At 41.1% G+C, this 19,725-nt stretch overlaps 1 protein-coding gene across 2 annotated transcripts in view; it reads left to right on the top strand.

Annotated features, from left to right (window-relative positions):
* MRPS5 (mitochondrial ribosomal protein S5) overlaps window positions 1–18,416 on the top strand; it is a 22,433-nt gene extending 4,017 nt beyond the window's left edge. For both annotated transcript variants that reach the window (XM_081796834.1, XM_081796835.1), the window contains exons 3-12: window positions 1,696–1,833; window positions 2,662–2,787; window positions 4,201–4,434; window positions 6,390–6,424; window positions 8,188–8,278; window positions 11,138–11,184; window positions 11,648–11,705; window positions 12,015–12,077; window positions 14,964–15,100; window positions 18,044–18,416. In XM_081796834.1, coding sequence (XP_081652960.1) covers window positions 1,696–1,833; window positions 2,662–2,787; window positions 4,201–4,434; window positions 6,390–6,424; window positions 8,188–8,278; window positions 11,138–11,184; window positions 11,648–11,705; window positions 12,015–12,077; window positions 14,964–15,100; window positions 18,044–18,268 — 1,154 coding nt within the window. In that variant the 3' untranslated portion in view covers window positions 18,269–18,416. The remainder of the gene's footprint in view (window positions 1–1,695; window positions 1,834–2,661; window positions 2,788–4,200; window positions 4,435–6,389; window positions 6,425–8,187; window positions 8,279–11,137; window positions 11,185–11,647; window positions 11,706–12,014; window positions 12,078–14,963; window positions 15,101–18,043) is intronic.
* Window positions 18,417–19,725: the final 1,309 nt, after the last annotated feature.

The raw sequence follows: 19,725 nt of genomic DNA, 5'->3' as shown, positions 1-19,725 counted from the left end.
CTTATGTTAATCCCCATACATTACATCATTAGTTTTAGATGAAGTGTTCCATGATTCATTGTTTGTGCATAACACCCAGTGCTCCATGCAGAATGTGCCCTCCTCAATACCCACCACCAGGCTAACCCATCCTCCCACCTCCCTCCCCTCTAGAACCCTCAGTTTGTTTTTCAGAGTCCATCGTCTCTCATGGTTCGTCTACCCCTCCGATTTCCCCCGCTTCATTCTTCCCCTCCCGCTACCTTCTTCTTCTTTTTTTTTTCTTAACATATATTGCATTAACACACATTCTTTATAGTGGAAGTGCATAAGGGCTAGAATAGTTTTCAAGTTTTTTTTTGATTACAGTTGTTATACTTCAAGGCTTTAAAAAAAATAATAGCTATGATTTTTGGAGTAATACCTGTGTGTCAGGCTTGTAACATGTTATATTGGTTAATTCTCACCAGTTTTTATGAGGGGGTTTCATTTCCATTTTGTAGATGATGGAGTGAGCCTCTGAGAGGCTTAGTGACTCGCTCAAGATCGCATAGCCAGTAAATGGCAGGACTGGGTCCAGAGCTGTCTGGGTACTGTGATGCATCCCAGTAAAGCTGTGTCTTTGCAGAGGCCTTTGCTCCCACACTGACACAGTACAGGGCCCTGTCTTCAGTTACTCTCCAGCAGGGAAGGAAGCCAGCCTTTCCGGAGCCCATGTTGTGTTTGTGGTCAGTGAAATGCCTTTTCCTATGGTTAAGGCAGAATTGAAATCTCATTGTGTCCTTGACCTTCTGGAACTCTCTGTGCTGAACTTTACTTTTAGTCTCAACTGCCTTTTATCTTGTTAACCCCACTTGTTGAGATGCCTTCATGCCTTGCTTGAGGGGTCCAGAGCTTACCCGAGCTTTCCTCTCTCCCCCTCCTCACTTTTCTCATAGTGACTAAATTCTCCATTGAAATACAAAGCTGGAGTGTGTGCACTGTTTTGTGATCAACATTCCCATTTCCTTGAGTCCTTGATTCCTGTCACCCTGCCGTCTCTCTCACAGGACACTACCATCCATGGGATTGGTCAGATGGCTGCCTCTAAGACATGGCTATTTGAAAACACTTTCTTATGTGACACATGCATATGGTTAGAAAAATTCCCCAAAAAACGCAAAAAAAAAATAGGAAATCTCTTCTACTAACCACAAACACATCAGTTTTCTTCCTCAGAGGCAACCTCTGTGACCATTTTTTTACATATTGCTTCTGAAATTAGTCTATAAAGTATATTCATGTCCCCTCCTTGTTTTTTCAACATGAAGGGTAGGTTGCTCTAGTGTTAGGCACTGTGCTCTTCTAACCAGACCATTTACAGGTCTTTCCACACGGGCACATTGCCTGCTGAATACAGCAGAGGTCACCATTTGCCCAGAGTAACAGTGCTGATCATGGGGTTGTCAGGGCAATATAGCACCGTGGGGACCCCGGGAAGGACAGATCTACTTCTTTCTTTAGACAGCTGCATCCATTATGTGAATGAACTATCACTTCTGTAACGAGGATGGGCAGTTAGCTCAGTGGTCTAAGTTTTGATTTATTTTTTAAAGAAAAGCTGTCCTCAGGATTTTAGTGACTTACTTGCATCAGGAACGATTAATTATTTGGTGCTGGCAATACTTTTTCACAGGCATGGGCATCTAACTCGGAGTTTTATTCCATCACCTACAGGCCCTCTCGCGTCTCCAGGGACCAGAGACAGCCATCATTTCAGCAGCTTGACCTGTGCACCACAGACACTGTGCTGTAGTTCTTCTCCCAGTAATTTGATGGGGCAACAGTATAGATCCTATAGTTTCTTCACTAAATGTACGTAGCCTGGCCACAAACTTCCCATTTCGTGAAACAGGAAAATAAAAGGTGCTTTTGTATCTTAATTTTTCTTCTTTCTTTAATGAATTAACACATTAGAAATTAGTATATGATGTGCTATTAAAATAAAAATATTCCTCAGTGTACCTCCTAGGATTATCTCACATACTACCGACTGTACTTTGTATTTGTACTGTACTTTGGGGCGCACTAGTTTACTTTAATCCCCTTGTTTGGGGCACCTGAGACCTAAAGAGTGTTGAATTGTGGCCCGAATCCCTGCTGATTTAGATTCACAACAAGAATATACTCAAAGTCTGTTTTCAGTTGCACTTTTAGCTGGGGAGATAGTACAAATCAGGAAGAGTTAATTTTAACTAGACATTGTTTTGCTAACACTACTCCTACTTGCAGTGGTATTTGAAATAGTCCAATCTGAACTGAAATTAGCTTGTAATAAATGGAGATTGATTTCAGAACTCACAGTTAGGCAAATTAAAAGAAATTAGAATTGGGGTGCCTGGTTGGCTCATTTGGTCAGCATGCAATTCTTGATTTCGGGGTTGTGAGTTCGAGCCCCACATTGGGTGTAGAGATTACTTAAAAAAACAGAGTTTCTGGTTTTTTTTTTTTTTTAAAAAGAGGATTATAAAGCCAGTTCATTTTAGATTATTTGGTAAATACAGAAAATCAAAAAAGAAGAAAATGACCTATAATTTTACAGTGATACAAGTGAAGCTGGCCTCTTCTGGCCTTTTTTATTAAGTAGGGGACCATAGATCATTGCTTGGTAATTAAAAAACCAAAAAACCTGTTTCATTACAGTGACAGCCGATGAGCTTTGGAAAGGCGCTTTAGCAGAGACTGGAGCAGGAGCAAGAAAAGGAAGAGGCAAAAGAACTAAGAAAAAGAGAAAAAAGGATTTGAACAGGGGTCAGATCATTGGTGAAGGTAAGCTTATTTATAAAAAAACTAATGTGCCTTTTAAGGTTTTCCTCCTAGTTGTATAGAGATTTTTATAGTCTAGAAGCCTCATACATTTCTCAAGAAGGGCATTAGGGTCTGTAGCTTTAGAGTTCAACCAGATGGCCCACTTAATGCCCCATGATTCTGGGGGAAGAAAATCCCATAGAAAGGAATTCATTCAGTTTTTCATTCAACAAGCCTTAAGTGCCATTGTGTCTGCATCTTCTGCAACAGTCACTGCCCTCAAGGAGCTTATGATTCATTGAGAGAGATGGCAAACTTTATCTGTAAAGGGCCAGTTAGTAAATATTTTTAGCTTTAGTGAGTCACTAAAGCTCTGCTCTGTCCAACTATTCAGCTCTGCCATGGGAGCTCAAAAACAGTCCTAGATAATACGTGATCAAACCGGGATAGCTGTGTTCCAGTAAAGCTTGACAAAAACAAGTGGTGGGCAGGGTTTGGCCCCTGGGCCTTAATTTGCCAACCCTTGGAACACATGATCGTTTATACTTGTGTTTTTGAAGAGTAAAAATAGTACAGTGTACTTGAGTCGATATTTTGTGCTGTGGTGGCTGACAAATTATCCTTTATTGTAATAGGCTTCCAGGCATAAAGAAAACACTGTTCACTGCACTTGCTTGTCTATTTGAATGTTTTTCTCTAGTGACTCACCTTGTATCTTATTTTTTAACGTTTTTAAAAGTTACGACAATTGTATTACATATACCTTCTCAGTAAAAAATTCAAAGATTATAGAGAAATCTAAAGTCCCCTTGATGCCCTTTCTATCTCTTCCAATCCCAGTTGCTGCCCCCAAGCAAGGCATTGATCTCATTTTGATGTTTCCTTCTGACGTTTTTTAATATTTTTATATACATAAATACCCTCAAAAAATCATATATTTTCTTAAAAAAATTAAATTATCTCATGGTATGTACTGTCCTATAGTTTACTTTTTTCACTCAATAATAGGTCTTGGAAATTGTTCCATATCAGAATCCGTATTGCCACCTTACTCTTTCAGCTTAGTGCAGAATATTTCATGGGTTGAAGATGCCATAGTTCATTTAACCAGTCCAATATTGCTTTACATGTAGATTGTTTCCACTCTTTGCCTTTACAAGTAACATTTCAGTGGCCCTCCTTGTCCAAGCACACTTATGCCTTGTACTTGTGTAGGAATGTTTCTCTAGGTAATCATGAAGTGGAATTACCAGTTACGGGGACGGTACACTTAAAATTTTAATAGACAGTGCCAAGTGGCCTGCCAGATGATCGTTAGTTTAAGCTCTGTCCAGCAGTGTCATTGTCTGTACACCCGTTGCCTGCCATTTTAACATTTAAGAAATGAATGATTTTTAAAAAAATTCTTATTAATGTATTTTTTTAAACCTTCAGGGCGTCATGGCTTCCTCTGGCCTGGTCTGAATGTCCCTCTTATGAGAGAGGGAGCTGTGCAGACCATTGCCCAAAGAAGCAAGGAAGAGCAGGAGAAGGTAGAGGCTGATCTGGTCCAGCAGAGGGAAGAGTGGGACCGGAAGAGGAAGACGAAGGTTAAACGGGAGCGAGGATGGAGCGGAAACACATGGGGAGGTGTCAGTCTTGGCCCCCCTGACCCTGGTCCCAATGGAGGTAGCAGAGTCCTGGTGTTGCTTCCCTTTGTGACAGAGAGAACACTTACAGTTCTAGAATTCCTTAATAGGATTTTATTTACTTGTCTGTTTAGATTGCCTTTTTCTAAGAAAGGATTTGAGCATTATTGGAATAACTTCACACTATTATTCAGTTGTAGTTTATGGAACTTTAGAGGCCCATAACCAAGAAGTATTTGACACATAGGAAGCAAAGTACTGGCTTTTGGCATCCTTACTGTGTGGCTTCTCAGAACCTTGAATGTGGTAGTATGCATTTTGGATCTATACAAACCACTTGTAGGATGCAGTTGCCCGAAAACAGTTTCCCCTGGGGTACCTATGGAGCAGCATGGTTTGGGAGTGCAGTTTTGATAACAGAAGGTAAACCATATAGTTGTCATTCAGCTTTATAAAAGCATACATGAAATAAAAATTGATAAAACTTGGGGCGCCGGGGTGGCTCAGTTGGTTAAGCGACTGCCTTTGGCTCAGGTCATGATCCTGGAGTCCCTGGATCGAGTCCCGCATCGGGCTCCCTGCTCGGCGGGGAGCCTACTTCTCCCTCTCCCATTTCCCCCTGCTTGTGTTCCCTCTCTCGCTGTGTCTTTCTCTGTCAAATAAATAAATAAAATCTTAAAAAAAAAAAAAATTGATAAAACTTATCAGGCCAAATTAGAAAACAGTCCTCCCCCCCAGCCCCATTCCAAATATGTAAAGAAGTAAAAATCCATCTGAAAAACTCACTCTTGTCAATTAGTAGGAGATGAAGAAATAGATAAGAGTTTGGCTACTTTCTCAAGTTTGGCTTAAAGAGGAGAGGAGGAGTTGAGATGGAGAGATTCAGGTGAATGTGCTTAGAATGGAGCAAAATGCTTCAGTTGGGAGGATGAAGGTATGGGTTGGAGAGAAAAAACCCGTAAACTAAATCCCTAATGAGGGCCCAGATCCAGAATGGATAAATGGGTTAACTTGTGCCTACGGATTCAGGGGAGCCTGTGCGGTCGGTAGTGGAAATGTGTGCATGCTGGGGGCATGGTGTGTGAGTGCTATCTGTCTGGTGGCTTCAGTTAGTCTGTGAGGAGGACGTGGGGTCATCTGTTGAAAGTAGGATGGGGGCATTGATGAGCATGGCCACCACAATCTTTTGATGAAGAGGCAGGGTATCTGGGACTGGCTTCAAAATTATCCAGTGGAATAGGAGTTAAGAGTTTAGAGAAAAGAAGATTGGCTATGAGTTGATAATTATTGAAGCTGGCTAATGGGTATGTAAGATTTCATTTTTCTGTTCTCTCTTATTTTTTATATGATTGGAATTTTCTATAGGAAAAATAAATAAAAGAACTCAGAGAGTGTTTGAAATGGCTGCTGTGGTGAGTAGAAAAAGACCTAGAAGAACATAAAAGGCCAGTGGGCAGCAGGGAGGACTTGATTGAGTTGGAGACCATGAATCTTCAGTGGCCCACATGTGTACTGTGCTTTGACTTCTCTCCAGCAGCACCCAGCAGGCCAGGTGTGGCCAGGCAGGCACATTGATTCTGGGTGGAGAGAGAAGAGGGTGAGGGAATTGAGGACATTTGCAAGATCTGGTGGAAGTGATGGCTTGTGGTGTCTTGGCTGAGTGGTAGAGGCTGTGAAGACCAGAGAGGGTTAGAGGGAAGGGAAGATAGTGGTCAAGAGTCTGGAGGTGCTGGGGAGCTCCAGGAACCATCACCATGTGAGTTGTTGGGTGAGAGAGCTGGAAAGGTGGGATGATGCAGTCAGGGAGAGGGTGGCGGAGTTTATGAATTTAGTGCGGGAGCAGTCACTGGTGATGGATGACCAGGGAGTGGCACCAAAAGATCTGAGATTCTTTCTCACTTAAAAATTGGTGGTGGTGCCTGTGTTGAAAAATGCTTTCATGCACTAACTATATAGACACATTAATCTGTGTGCCTGCTTCTTTTCTCTCTACAGAAACATATGATGATTTTGATACCAGGATACTTGAGGTAGGCATGCAGAATTAAATACCCAGTTGAGCCTTTGGAGAAGTTGGGGTGGGTGGAGTGGGAATAGCACAAGAGGAACCATGAGGAAAGCTCTTTTTTTTTTTGAGAGTACAGGGTGGGGGAAAGGGGAAGATGGAGGCGGGAGTGGGCAGAGGGAGAGGTATAGAGAGGATCTCAAGCAGGCTTCATACCCAGCGTAGAGCCCAATGCAGGGCTCAGTGTCATGACCCTGAGATCATGACCTGAGCTGAAATCAAGAGTTGGATGCTTCACTGATTGCGACACCCAGTGCCCCCGAGGAAAAGCCCTTGATGCATGACTTTTTCTGAGACAGAGGGCTGATTTGGATAAGGAAATAATGACATTTTAATTTCAGTTACTTGATACTGGCTCTCCTGACTGCTGCCCTTTGTGGGGGTTACCAGTTGTGGTTTCATGACAAGGCAACCTCAGTGGTATTGTTGAGAATGGAATTTGGAAATTACTATTAAAATCCTCCCTCTTAAAGCTAAAGTAGGATTAGCAATCTATCCTTGAATCCTAAACAAGCTGTATTTGGCACTCAGTTCAGAGAGCAGAGGGGAGGAACCCCATGGGGCAGGGGAAGAAAGCTTGGAGTTGCTGTGAGTGCCCAGCTTTTGATGAGGAAATAATCTGCAGGGCTGTTTGTGGGTCCTTGAAACTGAAGCCTGTATCAGGTAAATTTCAATCACTCTTTCCAGGGCACTTCCTAAGAGAGTGAGCTTCCCTTTGAGCTAGTACCACATACGTGGTCAGGGTTAAATACCATATGGAAAAACCACTTGTTGATTTGTGATCGGATATGTGTATTCTTTCATCATTATCAGTAATTTAAAATATGTTTACAAGCATTTTATGTCTTTGGGTCCCAGTTTATACCTTTTGGAAGTAATCCCTTTGAAAAATTCTGTATCCGTGGATGATTTCCTGTAAGATTATCCATGGGTGTGGACTGGAGCTTCCTTTTCCTTTAACCTTATTTTATGGGAAAGGACTTGCCATGTAAGCAGTTAAAGGTAACAGGTTGATAATTCCTGGCCTTTTAAATACACCAAAAAAAAAACCACAACAAAATAAGCAAACAAAATAAAACATAGAATTTCCTGTAGTTTATAATAAGCAGGTATTTCCAAATTTTGTATTATCAGGTGAGCCTAATCCTTAGCATAGAGATCCAGTCTTATCCTAATTCTTTCTATGTACTGCATTTTCATTCATTTCTAAGATGCACATTTTTTCATATCTTAACATCTCTGATAATTGGGATATGTTATCAGTTATAAATTCTTTCAAAATTTAATCAGCAACTCTCTTCCTTTGTGAAGTTCATTAAAATAGTGTATATTAAATTGTAGAGTTTTGAATCCCTTCAAAAGATATCTCAGTCCAACCTTCTAACAACCTTATGAAATAGGAAGGGAAAGTCTTATGTCCATTTCACCACTGAAGAAATAGTGCGGAGAGAGGTTTCCTTTGGAGAAAGTTTGCTGTTGGTGCTCATGACTTGGACGATGATGTAGCTACTTGGCATGGGCGGGTGTGTGTAACGAGGTCACTCCGGTTCCTCACTTCAGAATATTCTTTTTTTTTTTAATTTCATTTTTAAGTAATCTCCACACCCAACGTGGGGCTTGAACTCAACAACCCCGAGATCAAGAGTTGCATGTTCTACTGACTAAGCCAGCCAGGCGCCCCCAGAATTTTCTTAAGGTGTAATATATATGAAACATTTTGTCTTTTAGGTAAGAAATGTTTTCAATATGACAGCAAAAGAGGGAAGAAAGAAATCAGTCCGTGTCCTGGTCGCGGTGGGGAACGCCAGAGGAGCTGCAGGTGAATGGGGTGTGATAGGCATGGTGCTGGTGGTGGAGGCAAAGGACAGGTGTGGCCTGGGCTTGGCTCTGGAGTCTGTGGGTTCTTGCTGCGGCCCAGACTCTTTGTACAGATTCAACCTTTTGAGTGGTTTGGGTCCACAAACTTTGTGGCAAACCCATAAAATCCCTTAGAGGAAAAAGAACAGATCTTCCTCTACCTGCCTTTTCCATGGAGAACAATGGATATTTGAAAGGGCTTAAGACACTGTTGTATTATGTATAATAGTGAAAAATTAGGGGGGAAAAGCCACTAAATGTTCAACAATAGGGACATAGTTACAAAAAAGAGTATAGCCACACATTGTAATATTCTGTAGCCATTAAAGAATAATGGAAAATTACTTACAAAATAATGCTAAAAACAAGCAACTAAAAAAAATTCACAGAAGACTGTATGATATCTCAATTTTTGTTTTTTTAATGTAAGTATGTTTCTATGAAAACAAAAGACTAGAAGGATATACACTGAAAAAAGTTAGTGTTTAATCTAAAGGTTTGTGCGTCATTTAAATTTTCTTCTTTATACTTTTATGTAAAATTTCCCCAGTGAACGTCTGGTTTTGAAGTGTATACATGGATGTATTAGGGAAAGAAAACTGGAAAACTTCCTATTTAAACGCATACTGACACTGTCAAAACAAGTCACCTATGTGATACCATGTTGCCAAAAGAAACCACTCTTAACACTTAACTTTTATATCTTCCAGAATTCTGTATTCATATATCACCATTTACCTTTTAAAAAAATTTACACAGAGGGATCAGAGTATATCCATAATTTTGTACCTTGCTTTCCTTGCTTAGTATTATGCCCAGAGATCTTCCTTTAGTAGCATAAACAGATTCTCTCTCATTCTTTGTACTGACTGCATAGCGTTCCATTGTGTGGAGAAACATAACTATTGTAACCTTTTCCCTTTTGGTGAATGTGTTATTTCCATTTTTTACCACTTATAAAAACCAGTGAGCTCCTTGTATGTGTACTTTTCCAAGTATATCAATAGGGGAAGCTTCTTGCAGTGAAATTGCTGCCTTAAAGTTATATGCATTTTAAATGTTGATAAGTATTGCCAGATTGCCCTCCCAAAAGGTTGCGTCAGTTTACGTTCTACCGTACCAACACACCCTGGCCAGCCCTGGGTATTATCAAACTTCACTGATTGTTAAGCGTATCCCTTAGTTTTGATTTGTATTTCTTTAATTATGAGATTTTGGGCACCATTTTACATGTTTATTGGCCATTATTTCCTTTTTGAGATCTGTTAGTTTACATGTTTTACCCATTTTCCTATTGGGTAATTGTTCTTTTCTTTACTGATTGGTATAAGCTCTTTGTAAGTTAAGGACATTAGCCCTTTATCATACATTTGACTTAGTTTTTAATTTTTTTCTACACAAAAGTTTTAAATCCACAGAAGTTTTAAACCTTTCTGTAGCAGCTTTTTTTTTTTTTTTTTGAGAGAGAGAGAGAGAGAGAGAGAACGAGCGGGGGAGGGGCATAGGGAGAGGGAGAGAGAGAATCATAAGCAGGCTTCATGCCCAGTGTGGAGCCTGACTCGGGGCTTGATCTCACTACCCTGAGATCATGACTGAGTTGAAATCAGGAGTTGGACGCTTAACCAACGAAGCCACCTAGGTGTCCCTATATAGCAACTTTATCAGTCTTTTATCTCTTCTAGTTTTGGGTCTTGTTTACAAAGCCTTCAATACAAGTTCACTTGTATTTTCCTCTAAGACTTATATGGCTTAATTTGTTTTGTTTAAACTAGGGATTAGGGGGCGCCTGGGTGGCTCAGTCATTAAGTGCCTTCATCTCAGGTCGTGATCCTGGGATCGAGCCCCGCTTTGGGCTCCCTGCTCTGTGGGAAGCCTGCTTCTCCCTCTCCCACTCCCCCTGCTTGTGTTCCCTCTCTCACTGTCTCTCTCTCTCTGTCAAATAAATTAAAAAAAAAAAAAATCTTTAAAAAAAACCCCCAAAACTAGGGATTAAAATCTACAGCCCCTTTTGTCCCGGGTTCTCAGATGTCTTGCATTTCTATCTCATGGAGCAGTATTACTTTATATTACTTTCCTATGTGTAATTTAAAAATAAAATACATTCTTCAAAGTAAATAATTAACATAATAGCAAATAATGGCAACATTTCTGTTAAATTGTGATAAATCTCATTTCATAAGGTTAAGCATTCACAAACTTAGAATTGTTGATTTTATTTCCTGGTTAATTGAAATCTGAATTGCATTTGAAAGTTCCAGTGAAGTCGTGGTTTTACTCTATAGCAATATATATTTTTACCCAACCTTTCTGGTTATTTTAATCTATTTTTAAAAATGTTCAAAACCATTTATCTTACTAATTTAGAGCATGGTTAAGTTTTTTTAAAGTATATTTAGTTTTATCTAGAGGTTTATAAAAGTTAGTGTTATATACCTAACCTTGGATTTCATAGATAATTTCAAATGTAATCTTTCCCAAATGCCCCAAAACATAAGTGAGTCTCTATAGGCTCATGTTTTTGTTTTTGCTTTGTTTTGTCTTAAGTTTTATTTATTTAAGTAATCTCTACAACCCAGTGTGGGGCTCGAACTCACAACCCTGAGATCAAGAGTCGCATGCTCTTCCAACTGAGCCAGCCAGGTGCCCCCCTATAGCCTCATGTTTTATCATTTGTTTTGGATAACAGGTTTTCTTTGGGCAGAAGACAAATGAAATGCTGTGCAATATTGTAGGAACTGATACTTGAAATGTGGTGAAAGACATTGTGTGCCAAATTTATGCCCTTTTTTATAGTTTTACTTTTTTTTTTTTTTTTTTTAAGGGTTTGCTGTTGGGAAGGCCAGTGATCGGATGGATGCTTTCAGAAAAGTATGTACATTTTTCTTTTGTTGATAGTAAAAGATCAGTGTGCTAGTCACCATTAGAACTACAAAAAAATAACAATGAAAGTAAGAACCTTCCCCTGAGGCTTCCTGTCAGAAGTTACTTATCTCCCCCAAAGCAGCCTTAGCAGCACCTGTTTTCTTTTCCCTTGGTTTTAGCAGACTTGTGATTGCTTACCAAAAGTGGGAGACAGCTGCGAAGGTTGGAACTCTGACAGGATGTTCAAAGATACTAAGGAATTATTGTTAATGTTTTTTACGTGTGATAGTGATACTGTTAACAAATTTTTAAAATTAAAATCCTTAGCTTTTAGAAGTATATAATTTTTTGTATAAGTGTGAAATTTTCTGTAATAAAATATTTTATGGAAGGTATTTTTTTTAAATCTCCAAGAAAATGTAAATTCCATCAATAGATTTAAGAAAACTATTTGCCTTCTTTCTTTCAGGCGAAGAACAGAGCAGTTCACTATTTGCATTATATAGAACGATACGAAGACCATACGAGTGAGTGTTCATCTTCTCTTGTAAAATTTGCAGGATTACACTTGTTTCATTAAGTGTGACAGTTTAGCTCTATGGCTATCTTTGTGTTTCTGTGCTGGTTACCATGTTCTGGAACAAATAATTGTGTAAAATACAGAAACAAATTTTCTCCCCTGAGAAGGTTAGTAATGAGTGAAATCAGAGTTTTGTCACTCATCCTTGGCCAGTGTGTGCTGGCTGCTTAGGGTAGTATTAGTTGCACTGTGGTATTTACAAGGGCATTAAAGCTACACACCTAATCCTTCTTATGTTTATGTTTTTACCCTCCAGTATTCCACGATATTTCTTTAAGATTTAAAAGGACACATATCAAGATGAAGAAACAACCCAGAGGTAACCAAAAATACTCTTATAATTTGTTAAAGATAAAGCAGAGAAATTATCACAGATCCATCCTGTCCTCTCTTTTTTATCACATGTATTGAACTCCCTTTTGAAAGCACCAGAAAGGAAAGGCCTACGTTAGATTTAAGCAGGCTGCGGCTCTCAGGGAAATAAAAAGTAGTCAGCCTCCTCAGGCTCCCATGAACACAGGCATGTTCCAGGGCAATCTGGGTGGAAAGAGCACACTCTGAATGGGAAAGCGCAACTGAGTGAGTTGTTGGGTTTGGATGAGTGGGACCATCAGTTCCTCCTGGAGAATTATTGATGGTATTAGATGGCGGACTCTTACAGCTTCTTCGGTTCCAGTCATTCATTCGCATTGTCAAGTATCGATTGAACACTGTGAGCTGGTTGCTATGCTAAGCTCTGGGGATGCCGAGGTGGACCTTCCTGTCCCGTGGGAGAGCAGGCAGGCAGAGCCCAGGGTCACGGAGCTGGGGCAGTCATGCCCAGTGGACCCTGGGGATACAATTCTTTGAGCACTTTGATTTGTGTTTAGCCTGTGGTTCTACAGTAAAAATGATACTCTAGGTATGTCTTAAAAAGTTTGGATCAGAAAAAGATAAAATATCTAAATTTTTCATGTCAAAGCTTCTAGTATGTGGAAATAAATGAAGAAAAAACATCAAATTCCATACTAATTGTGCACCAAGAGAACTTGCCTTCTCCATTAAAATCATAATCATTTATATGCTTAATAAAAACCTTTATTTTTATTAGAAAAGTGCTGAGTCGCACACTTAGACGTCAGGGTTTCTTGACTTGTGCTGTTCCCGGGGTAGCTGGGACCCCGAGTGGCTCTCAAGCACTTGAAAGGTGGCTGCTGCCAAGTGTCAAGTATACGCCAGATTTCAAAGGCTCAGTGTGGGAAAAAAAGAAGATAAAATATCTCAAAGTTATTATTGATCGCATGTTGAAATGATAGTGTTTTGGGGATATTAGGTTAAGAAAAGACATTACTAAAATGAATTTTACCTCTTTTTAAAAAATGCGTTGATGTGAAAATTTAAAATTCCATAGATGGCTTGCATTTATGGCTTATGTCCTATTTCTGTTGGACAGTGTTGGTGTAGATACATTTGTATCTGAAAGACTTTTGAAAGATGGCTGAATTAATTGCTGAAGTTTGCTTTTTTTATCTTCCCTGTCTCCTGAAGCTGTATTTTTCAGGTTTCTATATAGTTGAACCCGTTCCCTGTGCATTGGGGCTAAATATTCTGATCTTGAAGCTAAAACAGTAGGCTGTGTTATAGATAGCAGTTCCTAAACTATGTTCCTGTGCATTGCTATTTCTGTGAGGAGGTATTAATTAAGGTGTGAACTCCAGAAAGAGTGCCACGTGGGAAAACAGGGAAAGTAAGAAAAGATGCTTGTACATCTTTGGGATTGTTGCAGTCTTTCATGCTCTGCAATGTGAATCTCCCGGGGGGATGGAGAAGGCGGCGTTCGCAAACTGATTTGACCATGGGACGCTTCTTCCTTGGCTGCAGCATGATGTCTAATGCCTCCCACAGCACTGCCAAGCACGTCCCATATCACACCACACACACACATGCACACACACACACACAAATTTAACTTTGATTAAACCGGGGTTTTGACACAGTGCCTGCCTGGAAGTGTTCACAATCAAAGTACATTCAAATAATTACCACAGGACTGTGACCACTCTTACATGGATGTTTGTATATGTACAAAGCCGGCTACTGTTTGGGGAGTGTCGTGTGTGGTCCAGGGACTGTGCAGTCTACCTGCCTTCCCTTGGGAGCTCAGCATCACCTCTGCTGAGTAGGTGTGGAGGAGAAGGGAGGCTCTTGCCTGGGATCATCCAGTGAGCAGTAGCAGGTTAGAGTCTGCCTTCCAGGCCCTTCCACGATCTGCCTTGCACCCTCTTTCATGGGCACCAGTCTCTAGATGTGTGTGCGTTTATACACATCTGTGCATGCATGCATTTGTTCACACATGGACACTTGTTCTGTGTATATAACTCCGCACAGAAGGACAAACCACCCTGTTGTTGCCTGTCTTAGCTACCCTCTGAGGTCGCTAGTTTTCACATGATCTGGCATAGCTCTGGGATCCACATTTAACTGACTCTTTCAAGTAGAAGGGATGGTTCTGTGTTAGGTGCTTGGATCCAAATAGAGTTTTTATATACATATATTGAATTACCATTACAAACTGGAAATTAGAAAGCCAGTAACATAGAGTAGATCCTCTACCTTAAAGCAGGGAGGTGTGTGCTGAGTTCCATATCTGGCTAATCAAAATGTGAGTCTAAATTTGGGGTGTCTTTCTCTCACTGCTACCTGCATTTGCTGGGTACTGATCTAGGCTCTGAGGATACAATAGAAATAATTTCTTAGCCCTCACAGAGCCCACATTCTACTGGGGGGAAACATCAGATAAGCAAGTTCCACTAAGTGCCTGAAAGCAGCAGTTAAGATGCTGTGTTTTGGAGGGAACGGAGGAGAGGGTGTGTTACCAAAGCCAAGAAAGGAGTTTTTCCAGGAAGAGGAGGAAGGTCTCGGTGCAACTGAGCAATTGAGGGGGTGAAAACAGATGTGTCCCTCTATTAGCCAGCTCAGGCCTGGGGGGGTCAAGAACTTCCACGCATTTCTCTTAATCTTTATAACATCCCTGTTTTTTTGCCCACATGGTTTGCTTTTGCCCATTATTTTTTTAGTCTTTATAACATCTCACTTAAATCAGTGTCATTATGGAAGTTTTCCAGGGAAGTGGTGAATCCACAATGTGAACCAGGGCCTCCCAAACTCAGAGGCCAAAGCTGTGTGAAAGGCAGCAGGGTGACTGATGGCGTTTTTCCTTTTCTAGGCTACGGCCTCCGCTGCCATCGGGCCATCATCACCATCTGCCGGCTCATTGGCATCAAAGACATGTATGCCAAGGTCTCTGGGTCCGTCAACATGCTCAACCTCACACGGGGCCTCTTCCATGGGCTCTCCCACCAGGTAACCCTTCCCTGGGCTCTGAAATAGAAGTTCGTGTTCATATTTCAGTTGTGGGCATTTAGACCGTGATGTCCTGGGAGCCTCTTGGAGTTGCTGTCCCGGCGCCGCCTGAGCACTTGGGCATTCTTTGCTGCCTGTGGCTGCATCAGTTTAGTTACTCCAGCTGGAGAGTTCATGAAAATTACCCTTTAAAAAATACTTCATGGCTGTTTTAAAGTGAAATGAAATATTTATAAAAGCCAGTAATTATAATCTATGTTTTATTATGAAAAGAATTTATGCTTGTTCTACAACTCTTACGGTATAGAAATGTAAAGTAGAAAGAGAAAGGCTGTTACTAATTTAGTCTGTTCAGTTGGGACTAGAGTGAAGCCTTTCCACTCGAGAGCACTGTCTTCAGGAGAAGCACAGCCGGTTTTCATGTTACCCGCATAGGTCATTCAGACGGACACCCAAGCTAGAAGGAACTATGAACATTAAAGATTTTATTTATTTATTTGACAGAGAGAGAGATAGAGCAGGAGCATAAGCAGGGGGAGTGGGAGAGGGAGAAGCAGGCTTCCCGCTGAGCAGGGAGCCCCATGTGGGACTCGATCCCAGGATCCTGAGATCATGACCTGAGCCGAAGGCAGACGCTTAACGATTGAGTCACCCAGGCGCCCTGAACTATGAACATTAAAATGCCAAGTTATTTCTCTGCAGAGATGAGAGCCCTGGGCTGCCACCCAGCCTGCCCCGCTCAGCCTGGGCAAGGCGCACAGTCGCTCTGCTCCACAGCAGAGAAGCCCCTTCTCCTGGGCTGCCCTCTCACCTGCTCCAAAGGATGGCCTGTCCCTTGAAGGGCTGGGTAGACCTTAGCAGCTGGATGAGCAGAAAAGACAGCCAGGTTCAAGAGATTCAACTTTGACAGTCTTCCTGATATTTAGAAAGTGTGATAGCTGATTTTGAGTAAAGTGGTCCGTGGAATAATTGTACGTATCTCTGTGTAAAATAGGAAAATTAATTGGAAGAAAAGCTTTGGTTGAAAGATCCTTTTTGGGGCGCCTGGGTGGCTCAGATGGTTAAGCGTCTGCCTTCGGCTCAGGTCATGATCCCAGGGTCCTGGGATCGAGTTCCGCATCGGGCTCCCTGCTCCTTGGGAGCCTGCTTCTCCCTCTCCCTCTCTCTCTCTCTCTCTCTCTCTGTCTCTCATGAATAAATAAACAAAATCTTTAAAAAAAAAAAAAAGATCCTTTTTGAACAGTTGTGTGTGTGTGTGTGTTGGTACTATCTAAAATATGCTTCAAAAGCACTTCTAAATTCAGACTTCTCATTAGAGGTTTGTTTGATGTAACTAAGATATTGGTTTTAGATAGGTTATATTTATGATCAAGTAGACTTGTTCTTTTATGTAATATTTTTTGTTTATTTTTTACAGATTTAATGTATTTATTTGAGAGAGAGAGAGTGTGTGCACGAGTGGGGGGAGGGGCAGAGACAGGGAGAAAAAAGGCTCCCCGCTGAGCAGGGAGCCCAAAGTGGGGTTTGATCCCAGTACCCGGGATCATGACCTGAGCCGAAGGCAGACGCTTAACAGACTGAGCCACCCAGGTGCCCCTGTAATATTTTTGTTTTATGTTAGTACTTTGAATTTTCTGATATGATTACCATGTATCATCTCTTCTAAAATGCCATCAACTATAAAATGTTGCATTATTTGGGGCGCCTGGGTGGCTCAGTCAGTTAAGCGACTGACTCTTGATTTCGGCTCAGGTCAAGATTTCAGGGTCATGAGATTGAGCCCCACATTGCTCTGTGCTGAGGGTGGAGTCTGCTTGGGATATCCCCAAACTACCCCCCCCCCGCCCGCACATGTGCTCTCAAAAATAATAAAAATAATACATAAATAAATAAAATGTTACATTATTTCATGTGCCACTAGAAAAGAAAAAGAACGTCACCAATTTAAGCAATATGCCATTGATTGTAAGACCCACTAATTTAAATTATTTTATTTTGTTTTTATGAAATAGCTCATTTTTCTAATTTCAAACTTACATAGAATTAGAATAGTACAAGATGGCCATAGAGTCTGGAAGCATGAGGTTGGGCATACCAGCTATTTTAATGTACTATCACTAAGCCATCTACTCAGTGTATTTGCCTTTTTCCAGACTTCTGTGGCTGCTGTCTGTAATGAATCCGCATGGCCCTCTCACCAGTGCCAGCAGTTAGCAGCCTGTGGCCAACCTTTGTCTCTCAGCACCTCCCCCTTGCAGCCCAGTTGTTTTGAACCAGGTCTCAGACATCACCTTGTAGCATTCATAAGTATTTCAGTATGTATTTCTAAAAGATAAGGATTAAAAATTATCCCCCACTACTATTATACCTAAAAGTTAACAGTGCCGCAGTATCATCAATTACCTAGGTAGTGTTTGTAGTAACATATCCATTTGTTTGAATTTTACAAAAGTTTTTTGCATAATTCGTTTGAGTTAGAGTGCAGAAAAGGTCAATACATTATAAGTTCTTGCCATGTCTTTTAGGGCACTTCTAATCTGTAGGTTTCCCTCTTTTTTTTCCTTGGAAACTGGGTTGTTTGTCCTGTAGCTTCCCAGTGTGCTGCTAAATACCCGTGGGTTCTTAATGTCTTCTCTCCCTGCATGTCCTGTAAAACAGTAGCTAGAACTAGGGGCTTGATAAGATTCAAGTTCAGTTTTGGGCATGGCATGGCACATAATTGGGGGGGTTTGGAAGGCAAGAGACCAGCGGCAGGGGCCCTTCCTCCATTCTAGTGGGGAGATGATACCATTCACTCCAGGTACCATGGTTTAGCTGCAAGATACATTACCCAGAATCCTCTGAAATGGAAGTCCCCCAAGTGGTACGTGGACGTTCCTGTTCTTTCAGTTACAGATGTTTCTCATAGACCTAACCTGGTGTTCTCAATTTGGTATTGCCCAGGAAACCCATCAACAGCTGGCTGATAAGAAGAGCCTCCACGTTGTAGAATTCCGGGAGGAATGTGGCCCTCTGCCCATCGTGGTGGCCTCCCCGCAGGGAGTCCTGAGAAAGGATCCCGAGCCAGAAGATGAGGTTCCAGACGTCAAACTGGACTGGGACGAAGTGAAGGCCGCACAGGGAATGAAGCGCTCAGTATGGTCGAATTTAAAGAGAGCCGCTACCTGAGCTTCCCTCTGGCCTCATACAGCTGCAGCAGCTGGTCCTATCCAGCACCTACAGGAGGCTCAACCCCTCACATGTTGGAATGTCACTTTCTTTTTAAAGGACAGGCCAACCTTCTTTATTGACAAATAATAAATAACTATAGCTTTAACTTTTTGAGCATGTGGTATATACTAGGAACTGTGATAGGAACAGTACATACATAGATTCAAGGCGATTTTATTTTATTTATTTATTTTTTAAGATTTTATTTATTTGATAGAGCACAAGCAGGCAGAGTGCAGGCAGAAGGAGAGGGAGAAGCAGACTTCCTGCTGAGCACAGAGCCCAATGCGGGGCTCAATCCCAGGACCCTGGGATCATGACCTGAGCCAAAGGCAGATGCTTAACCGACTGAGCCACCTAGGTAGCCCTTCAAGGCTACTTTAAATATTCATTTAAACTAGCAAAAGTAAATGAATTAGGAAGACAGGGCTTATAGCCTGATACAATAAAAAATAATATGCAAAATAATTGCTATAATATTTATAGCTAATATATATTAACTTTGATTTGTCCAAAATGAATGTTATTAACTTCATTTTACAGAGCAGTTAAGTACTTGACTACAGTCACTCAGAAAGTAGAGGAAAATGGGCAAACCCTGTTCTTTTTTTTTTTAAGATTTTATTTATTTATTTGACAGAGAGGGACCCAGCGAGAGAGGGAACACAAGCAGAAGGAGTGGCAGGCAAAGGGAGAAGCAGGCTCCCTGTTGAGCAAGGAGCCTGATGCGGGGCTAGATGCCAGGACCCTGGGATCATGTCCTGAGCTGAAGGCAGACGCTTAACGACTGAGCCACCCAGGCGCCCTAACCCTGTTCTTTTTGACTCTAGAAATTCTCTTTTAAACCTCTTTGTATGCTGTTTTAGTGGTTGCTCTAGGTATTACATTATGCATACATCACTCATCACCTGTCTACTGGTGTTGATATTTTACCCTTTTGAAGTGTAGAAACCTTATCTCCCTTTAAATCCTTTACCTTCCCCAGTTTCTATAACTGTTTCAAAATTTCCTCTACCTACATTTAGGACCAAGTTAGATATACTTTTTTGCTTCAGTCATCAAACATAATATGGAAAACTCAAGAAGAAAACAAAAGCCTATTGTATTTACCCATATTTTTGAATTTTATTTATTTATTTTTTCATTTTCTTTTTCTGTTTTCTAAGTAGTCTCCATGCCCAGCATGGAGCCCCACGCAGGCCCTGAACTCACAACCCTGAGATCAAGACCTGAGCTGAGATTAAGAGTCAGACTCTTAACTGACTGAGCCACCCAGGTCCCTTTATTTATTTATTCATTCATTCATTCGTTCATTCATTCATTCAGTAAACTCCACCCCCGATGTGGGGCTCGAACTCATGACCCTGAGATCAAGAGTCCCACACTCCACTCACTGAGCCAGCCAGATGTGCCCT

This window comes from Leptonychotes weddellii, chromosome 10 (genome assembly GCF_054177405.1).
Source record: "Leptonychotes weddellii isolate Sample4059 chromosome 10, ASM5417740v2, whole genome shotgun sequence".
NCBI lineage: Eukaryota > Metazoa > Chordata > Mammalia > Carnivora > Phocidae > Leptonychotes > Leptonychotes weddellii.
Note: the sequence above shows the minus strand (reverse complement) of the source record. Positions and strands in the feature narration are given on the sequence as shown.